The sequence below is a fragment of the Rhinopithecus bieti genome, unplaced genomic scaffold (genome assembly GCF_001698545.2).
Source record: "Rhinopithecus bieti isolate Rb0 unplaced genomic scaffold, ASM169854v2 scaffold_78620, whole genome shotgun sequence".
NCBI lineage: Eukaryota > Metazoa > Chordata > Mammalia > Primates > Cercopithecidae > Rhinopithecus > Rhinopithecus bieti.
In genome coordinates, this window is record NW_016829908.1 from 508,873 (window position 1) to 525,492 (window position 16,620).

At 37.2% G+C, this 16,620-nt stretch overlaps 1 protein-coding gene across 3 annotated transcripts in view; it reads right to left on the minus strand.

Annotated features, from left to right (window-relative positions):
- DBT (dihydrolipoamide branched chain transacylase E2) overlaps nt 1-16,620 on the minus strand; it is a 72,228-nt gene that overhangs the window by 27,356 nt on the left and 28,252 nt on the right. For all 3 annotated transcript variants that reach the window (XM_017865145.1, XM_017865146.1, XM_017865148.1), the window contains 2 exons: nt 14,438-14,513; nt 9,629-9,810 (listed from right to left, as the gene is read on the minus strand). In XM_017865145.1, coding sequence (XP_017720634.1) covers nt 9,629-9,810; nt 14,438-14,513 — 258 coding nt within the window. The remainder of the gene's footprint in view (nt 1-9,628; nt 9,811-14,437; nt 14,514-16,620) is intronic.

Genomic DNA, 16,620 nt, shown 5'->3' on the forward strand with positions numbered 1-16,620 from the left:
CACATATTTTCTCCTCTGATTACAAAAATGTTATGAGTATGCAGGATAGATTTCTCATTACCAATGTAGAAACGGACTCTAAGGGGGATGAAGTTGACCAAACTTGAATTTCACAAGTCTCCCCAATTGACATGACTTTCGTGTTTCTAGCATTACAGTCTAATATGTGAGAGTGTAGCCTTTGATGATTGATCTTCAGTTAGGGAATTAGAGTACAGTTAAAGCTTTAACTAATTTTTAAGAAAAAGCAGACGAACTCTGGTAAGTAAGCACTTTTTCTTATGAAGCCTGTCAATTTAGTGTTAAGGTAATTCCTCATAGAAAGCAAATTTATAAAAAAACCACATTATTTCAGGTTAACTAAATAAAAGAATAATATGAATTGATGAAAGTAAAACTGTAAAACTGCAATATTCTTAGGTATTTCTAAGAACAACATTAAGTGATCCAATTAATTCACTCAGCCAGGAGAAATTCTTTTAAGGAAAATGCTTTGAAATACTCAAGTATTCAAGTGTGTTTGGAAGACCTTTCTTCACCTTTCTTCCAAATGTTTATAAATTGAAAATTAAGGACGACCAAACTGAAGAGATTTCATTGCATCTTCTTTTTCACTTCAAATTATTAAAACAGTGAATTCAATCAATTTAATCTACAATAGGCTGTACAAAATGAACAGTTACAGCTACCAAGAGCACCTACTATGCCTAGCATTGAACCATGCAATTTATGTTACTGAATGTAATTTAGTTAGATGATATACTACATTCTTGGAATGGTTTTATGTCAAAGAGCTTTTCTTTAAAACATTTTATATTAATCCTGGTAAACATTTCAATATTATAAAATCTATGTATTTATAAACTAAACTGTGTTGCTGCAGCAGAATTTTGTAAATATGCGTATGTACAGTGTTAGAAAGTCCCATTGCTCTAGATGCAAAATGAAGCAGATATCCATCCTCTCTGAACTAAATTATCAGTGTAACAAAGTGGTTAGGAGCATGGGCTTTCACATTAAACAGAGCTGAGGTCAAATCCTAGCTCCACCACTTAGTAGCTATGTAATCACAAGCAGGTTATTTAACCTCTAAGTCTCAATGGTCCATGTGTCAAAAGCAGATATTACACTTGTTAAATGAGATGTATAAATAGTATTAGCATAGAGAAACCAATCAACAATAGATGTTGATGTTAAGGGGTAAATGCAATATAATGGCAGAATAATATCAGTTTTATAAAGTATTCCCCTAAAGCTCACATCCCTCTTTCTCCTCCTTTCACTGCCCCATGGTACCTCTCAATTAGGTATAGTAACTCTCCACTTATCTGGTGGTGGAGCATCCTGGCAACTTCATCTTAACACGGCTTCATGGCCCAGAGTACCTAAAATAGGTGCCACACAGCCTCAGCATTAAAACTGTGCACTTGACCCACAGGAAAGGTATTTAGACTCTTAATCAGCTCCTATTTGCCTTTGTTAGCAAATACTTCTTAACAAACTTGGTTATATGTCTTCTCAGAAAGTTAGGAAAGTGGGTGATGACCTGGCACAAGGACAATCTAAACACGCTGAAAAACTAAAAATCAAATGCAGATTTGTATTGTTTATAGTACAACGGTGAATGTTCATAACATGTCTTTGCATAATCAAAAAAGCTTACTCAATATCCTCACTTTAAGAAGTAACATATATGAAGTTTAAAAAAAAATTAATGATTTCTCTGAAAAAAAAATGTTTTTGAAAAGTTTTGGTACAAACTGTTTTAGTTGTTTAGAAAAGTGAGGAATTGGCCGGGCGCGGTGGCTCAAGCTTGTAATCCCAGCACTCTGGGAGGCCGAGACGGGCGGATCACAAGGTCAGGAGATCGAGACCATCCCGGCTAACACAGTGAAACCCCATCTCTACTAAAAAAAATACAAAAAACTAGACAGGCGAGGTGGCGGGTGCCTGTAGTCCCAGCTACTTGGGAGGCTGAGGCAGGAGAATGACGTAAACCCGGGAGGCGGAGCTTGCAGTGAGCTGAGATCCGGCCACTGCACTCCAGCCTGGGTGACAGAGCGAGACTCCGTCTCAACAAAAAAGAAAAGTGAGGAATCATGTTACTGTATTAAATAAATAGAGGGTAGAGAAAGCATCTGTCACCACATCAGCTGTAAAGACAACTCGAGGTAACACAATTTAAACTGAGTTGGTTTTAGTTTTGTTTTGGTTTTGAGACTGGGTTTCCTCTGAGTAGCCAGTACTACAGGGGTGTACTACCATGCCCATCTAATTTTTTTGCTTGTTTTGTGTGTGTGTTTTTTTAAGAAACTGGGTCTTGCTCTGTCCCTTGGCTGGAATGCAGTGGCACAATCATAGGTCAATGCAGCCTCAAACTCCTGGGCTCAAGTGATCCTCCCACCTCAGCCTCCTGCATAGCTGGGACTACAGGTGTGCTCCACCACACTTGGCTAATTTTTGTAGAGATGAGGTTTCGCTGTGTTGCCCAGGCTAGTCTCAAACTCCTGGCTTCAAATGATCCTCCTAGTGCTGGAACTACAGGCATGAGTGACTACACATGGTCTAAACCAAGTTTACAGTCGACAAGGCACTGAAACATGGAATAGCTTTGACATAATGGTGATAATGATAAGTAACTAAAAAAAAAATTAAGTAACTGGATTTCAACTTGTAATTTTTTAAATAATATATACCTTCTTATATGTCACAGATACAAGTTGGCATAAGTGAGTCCAATAAACTGTTTTTAAGTAGAGGTCTGTCTATAGTCAAAGCACTCATAGATAGGACTTGGAGGTCACAAATACAGTTTCCCTCACGAAAATTATCATGACCCTCCAGCTTTGAGAAGCAGACTACGACTATGTTACTAGTCTATGACTAGTCTATAACTAGACTATGACTATGTTACTAGACAGTACTATAGAATATAATTAGCATTACAAGATAGGACTTAATTTCCAGTACTACTATTAAGATGTCTAGTCCTGATCTCTTCTACCCTTCATGGCTCTATGCTACAATAATTTTCTACCTGTAAAATGTTAATAATATAATTTATACTTCTAGAAGACTTTTGTTAGTTTTTTATATAATTGGTTTTACTAGCATTAAGACAGGAAAAACATAAATTCAATATTACTACAAATTCTTGCTTAAGAAAATATACATAAAATATTTAGAAATCTTTCTCATTTCCACAATTAAAATGAAGCATATATAAATTTCTCTCATTAAACTGAATGTAATGTTCTATAGGCCTGCTTATTTGATACATGGGCTTATGCTTCATAGTTTAGTCTTACAATAAAATATAAAAGCAAGTCCAAATGTAAAAGCAAAAAGGTACAGATGTGAAATAAAACTAGCATGCAAGATAATTGTTTAGAACATATGATGAATGGCAAATGAAATAGAATGGTTAGCAAATTATCAGTTGTTTATGTAGAATACTGTCAGATAATTTCTACTGTAAACATAACCTATCCAATGCCATTAATTTTGTTCTAAGCTTTACTGAGATACAGCTGACACACAATAAACTGCACATACAAAAATATAAAGTCTGAGGCCGGGCGCGGTAGCTCACGCCTGTAATCCCAGCACTTTGGGAGGCCAAGGCAGGCGGATCACAAGGTCAGGAGATGGAGACCATCCTGGCCAACATGGTGAAACCCTGTCTCTACCAAAAATACAAAAATTAGTTGGGTGTGGTGGTGTGCACCTGCCTATAATCCTAGCTACTCGGCAGGCTGAGGCAGGAGATTCACTTAAACCAGGGAGTCGGAGGCTGCAGTGAGCCAATATCATGCCACTGCACTCCAGCCTGGCGACAGAGTAAGACTCTGTCTCAAAAAAAAAAAAAAACAAAACAAACAAAAACAAAAAAAATAAAATCTGATAAGCTTTGAAATATGTGTATACTCATAAAACATCACCATAATCAAGATAATGAACATGTCTATCACTTCCATAAGTTTCCTTGTACTCCTTGGTAATCCCTCCTTCCCAACCCTTCCTACCCTCCATACTCTATCACCAGGCAACCACTCAATGGTTTTCTGTCATTACAGATTAGTTTGGATTTTCTAAAATTTTATGTACATGGAATCATATAGCATGTTTTCTTTTGAGGGGTGGGGTCTGGCTTCTTTCACTCAGCATAATTTCTTTAAGATTTATCATGTTATAGAGAATATTAATTTTTGTGAAAAAAAGTATCCAGATAAAAAACAGGCCCCCCACAAAATGTTCTGTGATTTTATAATTTGCTATACCCAGACTTATTAAGTTGGATCTTACTTGAGATGCCAAAACAAACTAAAAACAAAACCAGTACCAGGTGTGGTGGCTCATGCCTATAATCCCAGCAATTTGGGAGGTGGAGGCAGGCAGATCACTTGAGCCCAGTTCACGACCAGCCTAGCCAACATGGTGAAACCTCATCTCTACTAAAAATACAAAAATTAGCCAGGTGTAGTGGCACATGCCTGTAATCTCAGCTTCTAGGGTAGCTGAGGCAAGCAAATCGCTTGAACCCAGGAGGCAGAGGTTGCAGTGAGCTGAGATCGTGCCACTGCACTCCAGCCTGGGAGACACAGTGAGACTTCATCTCAAAAAAAAAGAAAAAAAAAAATCAAAAGGCCAATTAGCTGGGCATGATGGAGTCCTAACTACTCAGGAAGCTAAGGTTCAAGGACTGCTTGTGCCCAGGAATTCAAGGCTGTAATGAGCTATGATCATGCTACTGCACTCTAGCTTGTACAACAGAGCAAGACCCCGTGTCAGAAAACAAAACAAAATAAATAACACACTCCGACTGTTTACTTGTTCATATAAATAACTTGCTTTTTTAGATGGCTTAAATTGTTATCTAATCTGGTTTCCAGCTTGGGCATTCTAATTTCATGACATCCATAGTACTGTTCAGCATCGTTACTTGTCTCAGTTTATGCCAAGAATGAAACACTCTTTCCTTTCTAAATCTGAATCCAAAAAAAAAAAAAAAAAAAAAATCTGTGTTTATTTCAGGTAATTCTAAAGGTGAATTTTTTTGTTTTGTTTTGTTTTTCTTTAAACTTCTCTAAATCACAAAAGCATGACTTTTTTTCTTTTTGAGACAGGGTCCTGCTGTCACCCAGGCTAGAGTGCAGTGGCATTAACAGAGCTCACTAGCTCACTGCAGCCTCTACCTCCTGGGCTAAAGTGATCCTCTCACCTCAGCCTCCCAAGTAGCTGGGACCACAGGTGCATGCCACCACACCTGGCTAATTTTTTTTATTTTTTGTAGAGATGAGGTCTTGTTATGTTACCCAGGCTGGTCTCAGATTCCTGGGCTCAAGTGATCCTCCCACCTTAGCCTCCCGAAATGTTAGGATTACTGGCATGAGCCACTGTGCCTAGCCAATAATGTCTTTCAAAAGAAATTTAGAATCAAAGTAATACAAAGCACCCCTAATGCCCACATTATAGCCTCTTACTCATTCTATACTAATACTTAAAGGAACAAGAGCCCCTGAAGAAATGAATGATTCCAGGTGTGGGTGGGAAAAGTATGAGGTGAATCCCAGAACATCTTTTGTGCCAAAAGCAAGGAAGCTTTTAAAAGTTAACAGGACCGTGTTAATAGAACACATAGGAGCCAGCTTGAAGGGGTCGCCACTATAATGGGTTTGAGCATCCAGAAGAATAATGACTGTAATCGATTAAACACATGAAATCAGATGAAATACAGTCATGCATTGCTTAATGATGGGAGTATGTTCTCAGAAATGCATTGCTAGGTGATTTCACAATTATCCAAACTTGAGTGTGCACTTACACAAATCTAGATGGTGTAGCCTCCTACACACCTAGGCTATATGAAATAGCCCATTGCTCCCAGGTCACAAACCTGTGGAGCACGTTATTGTCCTGGATATTGTAGGTGACTGTAACACAATGGTAAATATTTGTGTATTTAAACATATGTAAACATAAAAGAAGTACAGTAAAGATGTGTTATCATCTTATGGGACCACTGTTGTATATGCAGTCTGTTGTTGACCATAACATCGTTATGCTACATGTGACAATACACTCAAACACACACTGAGAATGCTGGAAAAATTAGTATCACCCTTTGAAGTGACTACTAAAGGATCTCTTTACTTCGAGAACCAGTAAAGGGAAATAATTAAGCATTTATTTTCTTTCCAGTAAGAACTGTATTTCATAGAAACTGTATTTCATACAGTTAGCATACAGATAGCCCCAACACAGATAGCCCCCACTGATAGAGGAGAAAGGTCCACTTGACAGAAGAATGCCAGCTACTAATGTTAAAGGAATGACAGAATCCCAAAATCATCATTCTACAACCACTAAAGCAATTATTGACTTAGGAAGGATCTCAAATGATATTAGAACCTACTTATTTAGTGTCAAAGCTAACACTACATACATAATTTTCTGGTTACAAAAGGGGAAAACACAATTCTACAATAGAGGGGTAAGGGTATCATTATCCTAGTTCAGTGTTTAAACTTAGCATCACTATGGCAGTCATGAGATGTTAAGTGTATCCTGATGTGAAGCAACATGAAGTACACAACATGATCTATGATGTGTTCCACCCAAAATATTTAACTTGAATTCAGCCTTTATTTTTAAATTTTATTTATTTTTTGTTTTGTTTTGTTTTTGTTTTTTTCTTTTGTTTGTTTGCTTATTTTTGAGATAGAGTCTGGCTCTGTTGCCCAGGCTGGAGTGCAGTGGCGCAATCTTGGCTCACCACAACCTCTGCCTCCAGGGTTCAAGCAATTCTCCTGTCTCAGCCTTCTGAGTAAGTGAGATTACAGGCATGTGCCATCACACCTGGCTAATTTTTGTATTTTTAGTAGACATGGGGTTTCACCATGTTGGCCAGCCAGGCTGGTTTCAAACTCCTGACCTCAAGTGATTCACCCACCCTGGTCTCCCAAAGTGCTGGAATTACAGGTGTGAGTCACTGAGCCCAGCCTGAATTCAGCCTTTAAAACTTACTTCCAGCTTATAGGAAATATATGAACTAGAGGAACAAGTTAAATAACACCACAATGCAACAAGACAAATCCAAAAAGTCTGACATTCTGCAAAACAAAGGCAATCTCTTCAAATCAGTGTCATGAAACAAAAGTAGAAGAGGATAAACTAGACTAAAAGAGACTTAAGAGATATAACAACTAGGTACAATGTATGGTCCTATATTGGATCCTAGTAAAAAAAAAATCAATTGAAATATCAAGGACATTTTGGGGATAATTCAGGAAATCTACATATGGTCTGTCGATCATATAAAATGGAAATAGGCCAATTGTGGTGGCTCATGCCTGTAATTCCAGCACTTTAGGAGGCTGCGGCCAGCAGATCACTTGCGGTCAGGAGTTCAAGACCAGCCTAGCCAATATGGTGAAACCCCATCTCTATAAAAAAAATACAAATATTAGCCAGGCACAGTGGCGCACACCTGTAGTCCCAGTTACTCAGGAGGCTGAGATGGGAGAGTCTCTTGAATCCGGGAGGTGGAGGTTGCAGTGAGCCGAGATCACACCACTGTACTCCAGCCTGGGCGACAGAGCAAGACTCCGTCTCAAACAAACAAAAAAATAAAATTGAAATGTACTGTCATGAAAACATAGATGAACAAAGCAAACAGATTGGACTACAGCATATACAATATATTATTTTGGTTAAAAAAATACCTACATGTACACATATGACCTAGAAAAATGTCTGGAATGATATACACGAATGTATTGAGTGTGATTTGTGAACATTACAATTTTTGTTGTTGTTTTGGTTTTCTGTATTTTAGAACTTTCTGCAATGCACCCCTCCAGCTTTTATAATAATAAAAAGTAGTAGGAAGCCTTCAATAAATCATATTCTAGCTTTTAGAGGCAACATGTCGTAGTAGAAAATATTCTGGACAAGGACTCAGGACATCTAAGTTCCAACTTTGGTCCTGTCACCAACTATTTTGCAAATTGTCCAACCTTTTTTTTTTCTTTTTTTTAAGAGATGGAGTCTTGCTCTGTCGCCAGGCTGGAGTGCAGTGGCACGATCTCGGCTCACTGCAACCTGCGCCTCCCAGTTCAAGCAATTCTCCTGCCTCAGCCTCCCGAGTAGCTGGGACTACAGGCACACCAGGCTAATTTTTGTATTTTTAGTAGAGACAGGGTTTCACCACGTTGGCCAGGATGATCTTGATCTCTTGACCTTGTGATCCACCCGCCTTGGCCTCCCAAAGTGCTGGGATTATAGGTGTGAGCCACCGAGCCCAGCCTGTCCAACCTTTCCAGTTGGGTTTAGTTTCTTCATCTGCTAAACTGGAATACTTCACAGAATAATAAATGTAAAAAATTTTATAAATTATACAATGTGATTCTGGAAAAAAAAAGATTGTAATATTAGTTATTGTTCTACAGACTGCAGAACTAAGTGTCAGCCAGTCACTGTAATTCAATTACTCCTTCTAGACTTCTGAATTACACTGAGGTATCTTATCTCAGCACTTCCAAGGTGGGAATGCTGGCCTAGGAGTTCTGTCACAAAACCTATTGTTCTTGCAGCCCCTAGTATCAAAACTGATTTCTAGATGATAACACTTTGGTATACCACAACAGTGCTGTAAGGAACTTCTGAGTTAGCCAGTCAGCTGCCTGCTACCACTGGGACTGCCAACTGTTTTGGCTTTCCTCTGTAACATTCTCATGATGAATTACCTTCTGACAGGACATCTACCACTTGTTAAGTCCCATGGTTGCTGCTTCTTCTAAATGCTGGTATCTTTGCTTTCATTTTAATTTTCCTTCTTTTCTCTTCAACCTCTCTTGAAAAAGTTTATAACCATCCCCAACAAGAGTGCTTTTTTTTTTCAACTTCTCTTGAAAAAGTTTATAACCATCCCCAACATGAGTACTTTTTTTTTTTTTTGTATCAGTGGTAAACACAGCAATCCATTATATTAGATTTCATCTTTAGATACTCCAATTTTTGTTCTTAGTGACTAGTATTTATAGCCTGAATCTTTAATTACTGAGAGAGCTTGTTGCCTCTTTGAACACTAAGGTCTCCAGAAGGCAGGACTTCAGGTAAATGAAGTGTTACTGTACACATTTTTAACATGGCAACTGGTCAAAAGATAATCATGACTCACAGAGAACCTTTTCAATTTTCCTGATTTGGGCTTCTAAAACTCCAACTCAAATCCTGTAAGTTATTAAAAGTCCATCCCCAACCTTCTTACCCCTCCAAAAGTAGTAACATCACTGACTTATGTGAAACAGTGCATAACGCCACCTGAATGTTTGAGTCATTCCCCAGAGGAGAAAGGATGGGACATCCTCCACCTTTTTTGCAACATCTCATCTCTTCCTTTTGCTATTGTCTTTTTCCTCCCACCTTTGGTTTTGTCTTATCCTTCAATTCAGATTTCTATTTTGTGTTGAACTTGTTGCCTTTTTTCACACTGAAAAGATTACATTTCCCCAAGAGCCAAAATTAATAGGAATAGAAAAAAAAAAAGATCACTTTTAATTGGGACCCAATGACAAAAAGAGACCAATAATCAATTTGGTAAAATAGATTAACAGACTTACAATACCTTTTAAAGCTTCCGTTTCTATGTCTACTAATGGCTTCCCCACATAGGCAATATCATCTAGATTATAATAGAGTTTTTTAATGACTCCATCATAACGACTAGTGATGGTAACAGAAGCTTTATCACTTTGAACTTCACAGATGCTATCAAACTGAGACACTGTATCTCCTTCTTTTACATACCTAAAAGAGAAAGAAAGGAGACACTTTTACATAAACAATCATAACTACAGATCATATTAAGGATGTAAATGCCATGCTGAGTTAGATCGGTATTCATCTAGCCCAGCATTTACTTTCAGATGGTGTACTAAGAAATGTTTCAGAGAAGACTATAATGACTTCCAGAGTCTCTTCAATGTATCTGCAAGAAATACTCAAAAGAATTTCAAGCAATCCATAGTCTATAATCCAAAAATTTAATTAAACTCTCAGGTTTTCTGTCTGACCCATTTATTAGAAAATAAGTTCTAAAATACATTTTAAAGTGCTATTTCCTTCTATTGTCTTATATTATTCTTTTCCAAACTTTAAGGGATGACCAATACTTCCAGAAGCAAGTTTAAAAATTGATGTCCTCAATACATATCCTTTGTAATTTTGTGAATTTTAGATGGGAGTTCTCCCAGTCTTTCTTTCTAAAATTATTTTAGCCTGTTCTTATATAAAGTCCTTCTAACCCCATAATCATTTTAGGTATACTTTACAGGCTTTTCTAGATAGTCTTAGCAACAAAACAGGAGGAATGGGACCAAACCTGAAATAATACATCTAATTTTGATTCTAATGGCATTCTTAATGTCTCTAGTACGTATTTCTGACTTATTGCCAGCAACAGATAATTGTCATTCTTGCTTCTTGTCTTCCTATCCTAACCAGTCCTCAGCCTATGATAAAACAGCACCCATGACATAGAAACCAGGTTTAAAAGCACATACTTCCACTTCCAGAATGATGGATTAAAGACCTCTGAAAATCTGCTCTTCCATATGAACAAGTAGAGTGACAAAAGTTGTTAAAAATCTGTTTTTTCAGAATTTTGGAAATTAGAAAAAAAAGCTTGCAACAACTAAGAAGGATGTATTCAGGAAAAATGGCTGAGTTTTGTAGCATTTTAACTTGCCCAATTTCCATCCTCCTTTCCCTAGCACAGCAGGAGCCAAATCAGCAGCCTCGCAGCCACTGTAAGGGGAATACTAGGTTTGGATCACCACAAAAAGCAAAATCCCTGGAAAACTGGCACTACAGATGGTCTCTGACTTTCATAATTTTCAACTTTATGATGGTATAAAAACAATATGTCTTCAGTAGAAACAGTAATTTGAGCACCCATACAACCCTTCTGTTTTTCACTTTCAGTATTCAATAAACTGCATAAGATATTCAACGGTTCTTTATAAAATAGACTTTGTATTAGATGACTTTGCCCAAATGTGGGCTAAGGTACGTGTTCCAAGCATGTTTAAGGTAGGCTAGGCTAAACATTTTCAACTTAAGACATTTTAGTTTTGATGGGTTTATGACTTATCCCCATCATAAGTCAAGGAGCATCTGGGTGGTTGTTGTTGGTAGAGACAGGGTCTTGCTATGTTGCCCTGGCTAGTCTGGAACTCCTGGCCTCAAGCAGTACTCCCATCTGGGCCTCCCAAAGTGTTGGGATAACAGGCATGAGCCACCACACCTGGCCACATCTGTATCTTGTTTTATTTGCAACTTTTTGTTTGTAACTTTAAAAAAAATCCTATCTGATTTACAAGACAACCACATTAAAGCAATACTTATAAAACTGTGTTGATGTGCTTTATGATGTTTAAAAATGGAATACTTTCAATATGGAGTGATAATTATTTGTTTTGTTTTGTTTTTTGAGACAGGATCTTGCTCTGTTGCCCAGACTGGAGTGCAGTGATGCGATCTCAGCTCACTGCAACCTCTGCATCCTGGGCTCAAGCCATCCTCTCACCTCAGCCTCCCAAGTAGCTGGCACTACAGGCCTGTGCCACCATGCTGGGCTAATGGAATAATAATTCTAAAAAAGGAAAACAGGAATACATATGACAAATAGCAAAAGGAAGGAAGAGGTGATAGAGCTATATTGGAGCAAAGTCTGTATTCCATTAAGTTTCTACTAATCCAAATTATAGTGTTTTAAATTAACATGTTAATTGTAATCCTCAAGGCAACCGCAAAGAAAATAACTTTAAAATATACAGTAAAAAGTTTACATACTCCAATAAAAAGGCAAAGATTGGCAGAACAGATTCTAAAAAAATGCTCCAACTATATGCTAAGAAATATAATTTAAATTCAAGAACACAAATGGTAAAAAGTAAAAGGATCGAAAAAGGTATGTCACACAAGGCCAGGTGTGATGGCTAGCCTGTAATCTCAGGAGTTTGAGACCAGCCTGGGCTACAAAGCAAGACTCTGTCTCTCAAAAAAAAAAAAAAAAAGAGAAAGCAAGCAAGCTACAGTGGCTATACTATCAGACAAAATAGACTTTAAGACAAAAGAACATATAACATCTAAACTTGTTTTAGAAATTTATCAAAGGATTTGTGAAATTTAAGTATTTTTTTTCTTTTTCCATACATTTGCTCTCACAAATTCTAAGAATAAATGAGGTTTTATTTAACCTTACCCAAAACCACACTACTTTCTGTTAAATTATGCTTCCTTACATATTCAAATTTCTATTCTCAGGTTCCATTTTATAGACTAGAATTCTGCCCTTTAGCATTTCAAGTGCAACACAATACGTATTTTTTCCTTAAATTATTTATGGATATTGTTTGAAATGCTTGTTCCTCAGTGCTGTAAAGAAATAGCACTTGAACATAAATTTAATTTACTCAGCAAGGCCATTTTTACTTCCCGCAGAAAGAGTACATTCCACAGCAGTTTTGCTACAAGAGTACACCAAACAAAGAAGACAGGGTCATTTATAACCTGACGCATCCAACCTACTGCTGTGTCCGGTTTCCACTGGCTGGAACCGGACCTCACGTTCTGTATTTGTCCTGATTGGCTAGCAACTTAAAACTTTTTAAAAGAGGCAAAGGTAGAGGAGAACAAAGGAAGGAGGAAGTAACTTGTGGAATGCTGAGAAAGGTAAAAACACCTTCAAATAAGGAAGAGGAACAGGCTATGACCTAATGCTTGCTTGGGCCAGTATAAGCATGCCAGGGCAAATATTTAGGCTAAATTGTAGGAGCTAAGAACATAAAGTACGTCGATTTCTTTATCACGGCTAGCAGATATTTAAGAATGTTAGCACAGGTACGCGAGGGTTGAGGGCACAACAGGCCGTCCGTTTGAAACAATCTTTTGCTTCTTAGGAGAAAAGTTACCCTAATTTTTCTTTATTCCTAATTAAATGCAGGAAGAATGCTTGAAGAGGAACTCTACATTACTTTTTACCAATATTACAAGATTTAGGAAAGAAAACACAGAATTCAGAGCAAGCTCTCTTACTACTATCACTCCGCATCAAGAACCTCTCTGAAACACTAATCAAACATGACTCTAGTCTTCTCATTAAAAGAGTTTACGAAGTTTTTAATCAGGATAAAAATGATTCCTCCCCTTCTAACGACGCCGTAGAACGCCCCCTATACTCAAGCAATACCGCGGTGTAGCAGGAACAAGAGGTACGAAATTGAAAGAAATGGTTTTTTAAAACAATCAAAAAAAGCTGGGTGCAGTGGCTCATGACTGCGTCAATCCCAACACTCTTGGACAGGCCCAGGTGGGAAGATCACTTGAGGCCAAGAGTTCAAGACCAGCATGGTCAACATAGTAAGACCCCATCTCTACCAAAAAAAAAAAAAAAAAAAAAAAAAACTATAAAGATTTTTTACTACTGTCTTGGTCTTGAAAAGAAGGTATTATCAAATGCATTTCTTATACATTACATTATTTTGATCCTTTCAACGCTCGAGGTTGGCAGAGCAAGTACTGTTATCCTCATACGACACATTAAGAGACCAAGTGAGTCACAGGTAGGACAGCGAATAAGTTTCAAGATCAGACTCTTAGGATTTGAAGTCCATTGCTATTTCCATAATCCCACAATGCCACCAGACACATAACTGTAGGTATGTTTATGTTATTACGTTCTCTTCTAACTTACAAAGCAATAATAATAAGTAAATAATGTTTAAAGTAAAGAAGTAAAAAATAAGTAAATAACAAGAAAAGAATGTTCAGGTGGTTGAACCAGATTCTTAAAAGGATCTTTAATGGTATAAATCTAAGGTGGGAAGTAATCTATTTCTCATCTTAACTGCCACTTCTAAAAACCTCTAAAACTGAGTTCGGTACCCAGAGGTGTTTCTATTTTTCCAGAAGGTGAAATAAAGAAATGGGGTAGAGGATGAAAGGGTTTTGTTTCTTTCAGGCCCTTTTTTGGATAATTTTTTAATGTTTCAAAATTTATTTTCGATTCGTGATTTTGGTAAAATATTTTCATCTCTTCTAAACATGCAAGTAAACTGTATCAGGCAATGGTAAGTCAAACATACTTACATTCTTACTAAAGTCATTTTCAGTACAGTGAAGAGAGCTCAGACTACCTGACAGTTTTAAATCACATTGAATAAAGTACCTTGATGTGTGACAAACTCCTTCACCACTGTATCATCAACACAAGGTAATTCTACCTTATTGCTTTTAAAAATGCATTATGTGTTTATAAAGACGTTTCTCAATTTAAATAGATTCCAACTATCCATTAAATAAATAAAATAAAATAGTTATTTTACTCAAATTATTTTAAATTTACTTAAGAGATTTTTTCAGATTCACTTACCATTCTTTAACAGTTACTTCTCTAATCCCTTCTCCAATGTCTGAGAGCTTGAACTGAACAACCTGTCCACGGACAGCTTCAAAGACAAATGAGAAACGATCTCATTAAGTATGTAACATATTACTAATATATACTTTCACATCTAAAATCAGAGAATGTTCTCAGGCAGAGGCAGAAATTCTTCCATCTTACAGACAGAAAAAACAGCATTTTATAATTTTTAAGAGCATAACCATTATTCATAACCATCAGAGATTTAAATAAATTATTTTACAACACAGACCTCCTGGCACTGCCACAGAACTTACATTTTCCAACTTCCAAAATGGTCTGTTATAGGGCTATAAAAGGCCCCACTAACAAATTAATTAAATTTTGAAACAATGTAATGAATAGAAAATAGAACAAAGATATACAAAGAGAGACCCAGCTAGATATCCTTGTTTTAAGTTATGAAACTATAGTAACATGAACAGATTTCTTTTGAACTTATATAACTATTCTTTCTCATTCTTAATGGCTAAAAATCAGGCAGTTCTATATCTAGCAAACCTGATGGAAACTTGTTTGTCCAAACTTATGTTCTGCCAACTTATCCCTAAGTCGTCTCTTTCCTCTTTCCATTTTTTACCCCTTTTCAAATTTCTACCCATCCCTCCTTTTTTAGAGACAGAGTCTCACTATGTTCCCCAGGCTGGGGTACAGTAGACATTCACAGGTGCATAAATGCATACTACAGCTTCAAACTCCTGGGCTCAAGCAATCCTCCTCCCTCCATCTCCTGAGGAAGCTGGGACCACCCATCACACCCAGCTTCTATACCCTCTTTGTAATACTTAGATGCCAATGATACTGTATAGTAATTATTCTCAAAAGAGAAAAGTATTTCTGGTCATTTGAAAGCATGTATGGACCCTCCCACTTTTCCAGGTTAACAAATGGCTCTGAACCTATTCAGGAATACTCCTGTATCTTTAGACTGCAGTTAACCATATTTGCTTATAAAACATATAACAAATTAATTAGGGTTGTAAAATTTTCTGAAACATGAGGAGTTAAATTAGTAATAAAAACTAAAAAATACATTTTGGTTATTGAGGTATTAGGTACCTCTTACTTCCTCTCTAGCAAGTTGGGTCCTCTCACAGCTTGCTAATTGAAATATAACCTGGCAACTTTCTGAATGATTTAGCATTAAGAATCGAAAGCATTAAAAAAAAATTCTTTTTTAATCAACATTCTTGATTCCATAAGTAATTCCACTTGCTAAAAAATGGTTACTATAGGGTCATAATGAAGAACTGGAAATCAATCTAAGTAACACAAAAACAAGAAAATACACTATGGCACCTCTATACAAAGCAATATGCAAGGAACAGCAAGAGCATGAAAATGTGATGGTTTATGGCAAGGTTAAAGAACAAATAGTTCTCTATAGCCAAAGATACAGTATGTGGCAAGAAATCAGCCCAGATTTAAAAGACTTTGTGCACCATGCTAAAATATTTGAACTTCATCCTAAAGGTGATCAGGACCCAGTGATAAGTTAACATGGTCATAAATTCTTTACAGCTGTTCCCATCAGGAGGCAGAGTCTATTTTACCAGTTCTTAAATCTGTGCTGGGCTGTGACTTGCTTTGACAAATAAAATATAACAGAAGTGAAGTGTGCAGGTTCATGAGGCTAGGCCTCAAAAGTCCACACAGCTTCTCCCTTCTCCCTTTTGGAATACTGCCCTAAAATCCTCATGGAAGGAAGTTGATCTAGTCTACTGGAGGATGAGACATCAGGAAAAGGAGAAATGAGGTGCCCCTTCTGAAACCCAGCATGAATTGTCCATCATGGATCTTCCAGCCCAGATGATCTTCTAGTCAAATACAGCCATATTAGGGAGCCCGGGCACAACCAGCAAGGAAATCACCCAGCCAACCCACGGAATCCTGAGAAATGATCAGTCCATGTTGCTTTAAGCCACTAAGTTGTGGGATTGTTTGTTATTCAGCAATAATTAACTGATATGGAATCCTATTTATAATATCAGATCTGCAATTTTAGGTCTATAATTTTAGAAAAAAAAATCTCTGGCAGGAGTATGGTAGAAGGGGTCAGGGAGTGGGTGGCAGAGGCAAAACAAGGCAGGGGAAGCAGGAGGCTACTTCAGGTAATAAGCAGAAGTATAGAA